At 47.5% G+C, this 9,520-nt stretch overlaps 1 protein-coding gene across 5 annotated transcripts in view; it reads left to right on the top strand.

Annotated features, from left to right (window-relative positions):
- The first annotated feature begins 833 nt into the window (after positions 1–833).
- The window catches only part of WDR59 (WD repeat domain 59), a 48,242-nt gene continuing 39,555 nt past the window's right edge, over positions 834–9,520 (top strand). For all 5 annotated transcript variants that reach the window (XR_009933529.1, XR_009933530.1, XM_062499718.1 and 2 more), the window contains exons 1-3: positions 834–887; positions 5,052–5,101; positions 6,678–6,813. Coding sequence is in view for 3 of the 5 variants with exons in the window: in XM_062499718.1 (XP_062355702.1) it covers positions 834–887; positions 5,052–5,101; positions 6,678–6,813 (240 nt within the window). In the remaining 2 variants the exon portion in view is untranslated. The remainder of the gene's footprint in view (positions 888–5,051; positions 5,102–6,677; positions 6,814–9,520) is intronic.

The following is a 9,520-nucleotide window of genomic DNA, read 5'->3' as shown; positions in this document are numbered from 1 at the left end:
GGAGGCGAGAGGGGGCGGAAGGAAGGGGGGGGGCGCGGGGAGCTACGGGCGAAAACCCATCCCCGCCCCAGGTACCCTCCCCCCGCCGGGCCCGCAGGGGCGAGGGCGCCCCGAGTCCGCTGCCGCCGCCGCCGTCACCCCCGGCGGAGGCCGCCGAGGGCTCCGGGGCCGCGGAGCGGGGAGGGAGCGGCGGGGGAGGGGGGGTGGACGCCGGCAGGGTAGCTCCGCCCGCCTCGCTGGTGCCCGGGGCGCGGCCGGGAGCCGGGCGCGGATCAGCTGCGGCCCATGGGCGGCGGGGGCGGCGGGGGCGACGCGCCCCGCTCCGGTGCGCTGCGCCGGGTACGGCCTCGCTGCGGCCGCCGCCTGGTGCTGGGCGCCGCGCCGGAGACAATAGCGGCCGGCAACACGCATGCTCCCGCCCCCGCCCCCCCCCCCCCGGCCCGCCGCCCTTAACCCCTGCACCGCCGCCGCCCGGCTCTGCGCTCGCCGCCGCCGCGGGAACCGGAGCCGCTGCCGCACCGACGAACGGGTGCTGTCCCGCGGAACACAACCCTGGACCCACGCCACGCGCACATCCTGCTTTGTAGCGGGGCTGCGACCATCCGCGCGCCTCCTCAGCCAGAGCCCCTCCGGAGAGACCGGGCCCGCACGGGGACCCCCCCCCCGCCACCGGGCCCTGGGACCCCCACCGGATCCACGGCACTCACTGCCCCAGTTCACCGGGCCGGGGGCGGGTGGGGGGTGGTGAGCGGCGTGACTACATTTCCCAGCAGTCCCTGCACGACGCCCCACGGTGCGCAGGCCCCGCGCAGGCGCCGCTGGGGCGGCCCAAGATGGCGGCGCGCTGGAGCAGCGAGAATGTGGTGGTGGAGTTCCGCGACGCCCAGGTCTGGGGGTCCGGGGGCTGCCGCATCACCGCGCCGCGGGGGCAGTCCCCGGCCGGCCCGTGACGAGCGGAGCGGGGGGAGGTCCCTGCCCGGGAGGGCTCGGTGGCCCCGCGGGGCCTTTCGGCGGCGATGGCCGGGGCTGAGGCGGTGTGGAGTCTTGCGCAGAGATAACGCCTTAGTCCACGGGGCACTTAACTTCTAATCTTAATTAGGGCTTGTATTTTTTAAAAAATACATTTTCAGGCCTAATATACGGTATTCCCACTTCCCACACGTCTTTCCTCATTTCCTTTTGCTGGAGGTGCTCAAGGCCAGCGTGGATTGGGCCCTGAGCAACCTGGTCTAGTGAAAAATGTCTGTGTATGGCAGCGGGTTGGAACAAGACGAGCTTTTATGTTTCTTCCAACTCAAGCCATTCTATGGCTCTGTCAGTTTTTCCAGAAACCGTTACAGCTGCTGTCTCACTGCTGAATAAATTGCTGAGTGTTGTTCGATTAAAATAAAAAGCAGGTTTCAGTTTTTTGTAAATAGCAAAAAAATTGTTTTTGAAGCTGATGGTGACAGTAGATCTCTGCTCAGAGTTTGCTCACAGGCAGCTGTAGAAGTTGTTCTTGCATCCTTGGAAGTGTTCATGGCTAGGCTAGACAGGGCTTGGAGCAACTTGGTGAAGGTGTCCCTGCCCATGACAGGGATTTGGAACAAGATGATCTTTAAGATCCCTTCTAACCCAAACCATTTTAGGACTCTATGATTCTGTTTTAAGAAACGTGGGGGGATAAGGTGTTGACTATAACTTAACAAAGCTAGATACAGTGGGTGAACTATGAACTGCTTCAGCAGGAAACCCAGAAAGACGAAAAAAAAAATAGGTCTGGAAGCTCTCTCATCTGATTTGTCCTCTTGTGCTGGAGCAATAACGGCACTGCCTTCACCATTGGAAACAGAGGCATTGGATCCTGAGTGCTTGCATCCAGCCTGCCCTCTGTAAGCTCACAAAACCTTTTGCTCTTGTGCCTCAGAAGTTTTGTATTCGTTTTCCTCCCAGAAGTGTTAAAGCAGCCTTGTCTGCTACTGAGGATCTGTCCTCAGGAAACCAGTAATGAGATATGAGGGTGCATCATCTTGCATCGCAGATTCACGTTGTATCTGGCTTAGGAGATAGGAGGCCTCATGACTTTATTGCTTACTTGTAATGTCTGGTGTGTGGGAACAGAAGGGACAGATGTTGCCATCCCAGGCTGCAGCAGTTGGTTTCAGTGTCACTCCTGCACCGGCACAAACCTTGGCAGAGAGTGAGCACAGGGGTTTTGGTCACTTTGCTTTACTCTGGTGTGATCTTCGTGGAACTGTTCTGACCTGCCTGCTGTCCCATGTGAAACCAGAGAACTGCTGTGGCTGGGGCTGCCAGACTGCTGCTCCAGGCTAAACTAATTTTTATATTTGTGTCTGAGGTTTTTTTTTAGGAGTCTACCGGAACATTTTTGCAGGTGGGAAACCTGAGCTTGAGAAATTGGAGCACCTTGGCTGAAATCATCCAGTACCAATCTTGAGCTCTGCATGTAGGCCACACTAGCTCCAAAATCCCTACCCCAAAAACAACCCAAATGGAAACAAATCAAAAGTGTGGGCAGCTATTATATTTATAGCCAGTACACCTCTGCAAACAGTGCAATTGTCTTCGTTCACCATGCTGGAGTGTGTCATGAGAAAGCTACAGCACCCGACCTGTAGCACATCAGAAAATCACTGTGTGTTTTGGGGCCTGTGTCACCAACAAATGTCACTTTTCTGTACAAGCTGACAGAGGTCGCACTCTGTGTAGTCTTAGATTTAAACAAGACCCCCAGGCTCTTCTTGGGCTGTTGGCATCAAAAGGAGGGTAAAACTCAGGCAGTGCTGAAATAGAACCATTTGTAGCAATTCAGTGTGCAGATGGGAGGTTAGGTATGCAGGGAGCTGATATTGCTTGTTAAGAGTTTGCTACTGCTCTTGTGAAACAGCATGGCCATGTCAAATTTGGTTGATGTGTTGCCTCTTAGGTGGAGAGAATGCAGCTAAATTGGAAACTAATGAATGTTCAGACATGAAAAGAAGTTTTCTTTGGCTTGCCTAACAGAAATAGAATGAAATGCCAAAGTAAATGCTTGAAGTCTGAGAAGATGCTGCCTGGGCTGTGGGTTCAGAGCGGGTTCTCAAATGTGCAGTGCTCCTGCTGTGCTTATTCATGTCACTGTTATTCATGAACAGCAGTTCTAGCTATCCACAGTGTTGTTTTAGGATAAAAACTGCTTTCAGGTTGGTTTGTTCAGTTTCAACTCCCCCCTTCTGGAAGGTTGTGCTGTGAAGATTGACATATCACTCTACTGAGCACATTACATGACAGCTGTTTGGTTTTTCCCTGTGCCTAGATAAGACTCTTGTATCATGGGGAACTGTTTGTTGCTATAAAGCAACTTAATTACCAATCAGAGTAGCAGCCTGACATGTGAAACTTTTTACTTCATTCTGATTGTTCATTACATTTTTTGATGTTTGGTGCCTGGAAAAAAAAACAGTTTACCAGTGTTCATTATTGAAAACATTTTGTAAGGATTTATGAGGTCCTGGTGCCAACACTAGAAAAAATAAACTTCTATATGAAATTATCAATCACTTTAAATTGACATTTTTTTTTCTGTCTTGAGGGAAGATGGCCCCAACTGTATGAAATATGTCTTCTGACTAGCCCTTCATCACATGAGAAAGCACTGATTACTGGCTTTAGTGTGATCCTCATTTTAATTCCTCAGAAGAAAAATATGTACCATTTGGGAAAAGTTCTTTCTTCTGTTGATTTGTTTGATTTTTTTTTTTTTTAATAGATTCAGTAACCCACTGTTTTGCAGGTTTTGTTCTGTGTTTTGCAAGGTGCTGTGGAGTCTAGAAAGCTGTAATTGTTTCTTTTTTCATTTAGAGATCTTAAAACTAGCTGCTTATTTACAGCATTAGCTTTAGGACTAAGGAAACCTCACCAGAATATTGAATTTGCCTAGGAAAAAGTAATGAAAGGGGGTTGTTCCTGGAACAGTAAAAGTGTTAAAATGGGGTTTGGTTTACCATGAGCTCCTGCTGAAACTCTACAGGCAGCTGTAGCTATTTGCCATGGGGACTCTAGAGAAGAATGGGTCCCTGATGCTGTTTTTCCCTCACTTGGGGTATTTGCAAGGAGGGGATGGGCCCCTGCTGAAGAAGCTCAGAATTTGTGATGGATATTCTGCTGTCAGATCTGACTGAAATGGAGCAGGATTTCTGTCTTGTCTCTCAGGTTTTAGTGATGCTTGGATATAGTAACTCTGGGACATCCTGAAGACTTGTTACATCCACCCTGAGAGCACTTAAAATCCTGAACAGCAGCAGGAGATACATCCTGAACCTTCAGAGAGGTGGCTTTGAAGATGACAGCAGTTAGTGTGAAGAATGTGGGGCATATTCTGATGCTGTACTGTGAATGCCCCAAACTCTGTTGAAGTCATATCTGTGTTTATGGGCTGAACTGTTCAGCTTTCCAAGTAAATTTTTCCTTTTTTCTCTTGGCATTTAAAGAAGATGATCAGCCAGTTCATTCTGCACAAAAAGAGGCAGAGACAATATCCAAACAGTCCTTTTCAATTTTTTTTTTCTAATGGCCTTTAAGTTATCTCAGAGCCTTCTTTACAAGCAATGGCAAAGTAAATTCTGATGCCACTTAGCCATCTCTCATTTTTGGAGACCAGCCATACACAAATGGTTGCATTTCTATCTCCCAGTACATATATAATTAAATCTGGCCCTGCAATGAAAGAGAGAGACTGAGAAAGTTCCTGAGCAGGAGCAGAGGCTGATTATTACAGATTATTAGAGATTGTTGATTGAAAGGCTGCAGCTGTGATTGCCATAGCAGGGAGAAGGGAGCAAGGTTTAGTACTCATAATGTTGTCTGCCAGGTTTTGTCTTCAGTTTATGCTAACAACAAAGATGTTTCTGTGTGCTGTCCTGCATCCCAAAATCAACCACTATGCCCACTGCCCCCCTGTGCTACTTTAAGGGGATGTTACGTTCCTGAACTCCTCCCTAAAGCCATGTGTTGGACTGAGCAGCTGACCTGGCAGGCATTATTTAGTTTTGTTCTGTGTTTCTCTTTAACAGGCGACTGCCATGTCAGTGGATTGCCTGGGACAGCGTGCTGTACTCTCAGGGTGAGTGTGACAGTCCCTGCTGGAGGTGTGACAGTCATTTCCACAAGCAGCAACCTTCAGGCTGACCTCAGCTGGAGGGTTGATGGATTGTTTCAGAAAGGTGCAGCTGAATTCTGTCCAAGGCTTAATGCAACTGATTCTGGGTCATGTTCCCAATGTGATACAGAGTGGAGAGACAGCAACAAGAGCGCAATAAAATACTGGTGTGGATTTCCTGGTAAATTCCTTCCCAGATCCCCATATGGGAGATGGAGCATCATGAAGTACTGTTTGGATTGTCTTGAAATATGGATTAGATTATTTCCTAACAAAATTTACCCTACATATTCCCGTGGGGGTCTCTTCTCTGACCTGCTTCTCTGCTGGTTCAGTGTGGGATGGTACTCACAAACACAGTAGGTGCCACAGACTTCCAAGTTGCCCAAGCTCCCAGGAGAGCTCAGTCTCATGTATCCACCTCCAGGGCAAGTCTTCAACCACCTCAGTAGAGCCTTTCCAGCTCCTGCTTTTCAGTACTAACAGTTATTCCTGTCCCCCATCAGTAACACAATTGCCACACCAATTAGGATGTTCATTTCAGAATCATGTGAGTGTAGCTGATCTTTGGTCAGCCTTCAAGGAACCAAGTCCTTTGGTACAGCTCTAAGCAGTGCTTGCTTCCATGTAAACCCTTAGTCTGGCAGCACTGCACAGGAGTAACAGGAGGAATGGCCAGTGCTCAGAGCAGCTGTATGGTCGCTTTGCAGCTGAGAGATGATTCTTATGTGGTTAATTATGTAGGGTTCATTATGTTTTGATGGTGGTCTTCCATAGGGTTCAGCTGGCTCACAGTTATTTCTGGGAAGTTTCTCTTGCTTGTAAGATGAATCACATAGGACGATACTTTACTTTGTGGGGAGTTGGCTACATCCAGCAGGATGTATGAGCTCAGATTTGCCATCACGCAGAATTATTTCTGCTGCATATAGAGTTAGCTCAGGTAAGTAATGGAACCAAATCTGTGCAGGACTGTGTCCACCCACGTTAAGAAGCTGCTGCAGCTGAGCATGAGCTCTGTGCAGGTGTTTTTGTACTGTCAGTGGAACCAAGCCCTCAAACTGGCGTGGAAAGAAGCACCCACGTAGAATCATCTTTGTCAAGGCTCATTAACTCTTGCTCAGAGCAGCCTATCCAGGCTGAAGCTGTTGCCTTGGACTCCCAGGCCTGTGCCACTTAGGCTCTGCTGCTGCAGCATTATGCCTGCAAACCCTGTTTGAATGTGTTTGCACTATTTTCCAGCACATTCTTTTGTATCCAAGTTACCTGGCTTTTTCTGTGGTGTAAGCTATCTACTACATTTGCAGACCCTGTTTACTTTCACTGTGTCTTGTCTTTGTTGGGGTTTCTCTAAAGTCAATTTTGAAGTATGTAGTCAAATGTAGCATTTTCAGGAATGGTGTTTTCACTTGTGTTGTGAAATGCTTCTCTTCTTTTGGTTCTTGTGCTTCTAGACACAAGGCCATGAGCTTCATGTGAACTTGGGGTTTTGAGATCAGTTCTGTGAGATGCAGCCCCTTTGTGTCTGTGTGTCTTGCAGCCGCCGTTTCCTCTACATTGTCAACCTGGATGCCCCAAATGAGGGTCACCGTAAGATCTCCCGGCAGAGCAAGTGGGACATTGGGGCAGTGCAGTGGAACCCCCATGACAGCTACGCCTACTACTTTGCAGCTTCGGTAAGTTCACTCATTTAAAAGCTGTAACTCATCATCTTCCCTGGTCTTTCTTTCATGGCTGAGCCTCTGCAGAGCTGGAAGGCTGTGTGCAGCTGGTACAGACATGCTTCTGCAACTCACATTGCAAGATCAAGGCTTAACTCTGATTTACTGACACAAAGGTGTTCACCTTGATGGCTCTCAGTTACTGGGCAGTCAGGGTTGAATCTAGTTTTGTTAGCTTTTCATTTACAAAACACTTTGCCAAATAAATCAAGCATCCAAATGGTCCTTTTTTGGAGGGAAGTGGTCTCTTTCTGATTTCCAGTCTGAGATTTATGCATTTCCTGAATTTCTTGCTCTGTGCTGTTTTGTTTTCACCTCCCTGCTTTGCTGCTTGGCTGTGGTGCACAAGGCAGTCTGTAAATAGCACAGGTCAATACTGGCTTGCAGCTGGGCATGGACTGGATCAGTGAGGAGTTCAGTGAGGCAGTGGGTTGGGCTGAAGAAGCAGTAATGGCTGTGTGAGACCAAGTGCAGTTTTTGGCTCTGCTTGGTCTGTCATGCTCTGCAGCTTGTTCACCCAGAGCCCTGAACTCTGCCATTGAAAATCTCAGCCATCACGCACAGCACCATGGCAATTTGCACCACTCAGGTGCAGACTCTTTCCAGGGTGAGCTCCCTTTTCTGCTGTGTTATGTCTGTTTTTGTAGCCTGAGAGTCCTGGACTAGCTGGGAATAGAGAAATCTCTCCATCTATTCTTTCGAGAAAACACCTAGTTGAAGATGATTTCTTAAGGATACCAGAAACCCATCTTGTTCTAGACTGAAACCAGGTGTAGCTGGCATCCAACATTGCTGCTTCTGTTTATAAACAAAGATGCTATGATGTTCTGGGGATTTGAGCATGGTTGCTGACACACAGTGGTTGAGGAAACCCCAAGATGAGGTCAGGCAGCTTTTTCAATTGGGTCAAAAATGCCACCTTTCAAGTATTTTCACTGTGTTGTAGACAGTCCAAGGGTCTTATCCCTCTGCATCCCTGTGGGTGGAAAAGGAATGTAAAAGGTTGCCATCCTGTTTGCCAAAAGGAAACAACCTCTGGTTTGCAGCCCTGTTAATTGGAATTGGTACAGGCAGAGGGGGATCTGTCCCTATGTTTAACTTCTTTCCAGATGCACTGGAGCAAGAAGTCCTTTTACTGTGCTTGGCTGTGTCTGCCCTCTGGCTCAAGCATGTTTTTGGGGACTCCTAAGCTGTTGTTTCAGAAATACTGTTGTTTTCAATCCTAGATCCTTGTTTTTTCTTTCGTGTGGCCACAGATTCTTCAACAAGGGGGTGATGAAATTGTTGGAAGTGAATACTGATACTTAGGAAAATCACAGTTTTATAGAAAATGCTCCTGTTGGGAGGAGCAGTCTCTCTGGTGATCAGTATCTTGTATCTTGTCTCTGGAATTTTTGATAAATCCCACTGGGTATTTTCACTCTACCCCTTAAATACTTCTGTCAATGAGAAACATGCAGAGTCTTTTCTTGCCCTAAGCTCTTGTGCAGCCCTGCTGTGAGCAGTTTGAAAAATGTCATATATTATTGCTGAGCTGGGATGAGACCTTCCATTTCAAAGAAAACTGTAATGTTTTATCTCTCTGCAAGTTGAAATTCACATGAAGCAGCTTTGGGATAGGAAGAAAATCCACCACCACAAAAAAAAAATTGCCACAAAAATGGTAACTTAATAGTTGGACTCAGTGATCTTAGAGGTCTTTTCCAACCTCAACAACTGTGTGTTTCTATGAAATCTCTTATCTTTTCCCTCATCTACCTAATAATCTGAAAACAAGGGGCTCAAGAAAATGACATTTTAAGGTCACGTTCTTTCTGGTTTTGCAAAATCAGCATGAATTTCCCATCATGATCCACTGTGCTTGGCACTCTGTATGCACCCACAAAGACAATTCCTGCCCTAGAAAGATTAGAGATGACCTGGCCTGAAGTGAACCTTGATTGAGACAGAACATGAACTTACAGCACAATAACTAGTTTCAAGTAACTTTGTGTGTGGCTGAATTTGGGCAAGGATTTTTTCCTGGAATGAGTGAAGGAACACTAAGTAATGTTGTCATTGATACATCTGGTTTGCCTTTGTTTTTTACAGCTAGTGATAAACACTTCAAGCTTTTCTCCTGGGCTGGCAAGGATGGGGGGAGGTACCCTTGAGGAAGTGACCTTGAAGCCATTAGACTGTATTGTTTGTGTTTGGCAATGGCCCTGATTATCCCAGAAGGGAATTGAGAGAGAGCTGAGGATGACCAGTGGTAATCCATCATCCCCCCTCACCAGAAACTCCAATTGTGAATCTAACAGACTGGCAGGGTATTCCTGCAGAGAGAATTTGTCTGCCTGTTGCCTGCAGTTACAGCATGTTGTTAGGAAATAAAGACTGTGGGAGTATAATTTCATGGAAAGATTTTGAAATGTGGGATTTTTTTTGTCCCATTCTAGTTTATCTCTAGTTTTAAGTGGGTATAATTAAAAAGTGTAAGCTTTTGAAAATCCTTGCAGCCTGTATTTCATCTTTGCTCTCCTGCTTTGGGCAAGGACTCTGCTAATCACAGCATGCCTCATTGCTAACTGAGGTTGTTCAAAGTGAAGGGAACCTGCTCCTAACACATAGATCCATGTCCTACCTTGTTGGCCTGAGACTGTCTCTCTTTTCTTCCATCTAA

The sequence above is a fragment of the Cinclus cinclus genome, chromosome 11 (assembly GCF_963662255.1).
Source record: "Cinclus cinclus chromosome 11, bCinCin1.1, whole genome shotgun sequence".
Taxonomy (NCBI): Eukaryota; Metazoa; Chordata; class Aves; order Passeriformes; family Cinclidae; genus Cinclus; species Cinclus cinclus.
This window is presented reverse-complemented; position numbering and strand designations above follow the sequence as displayed.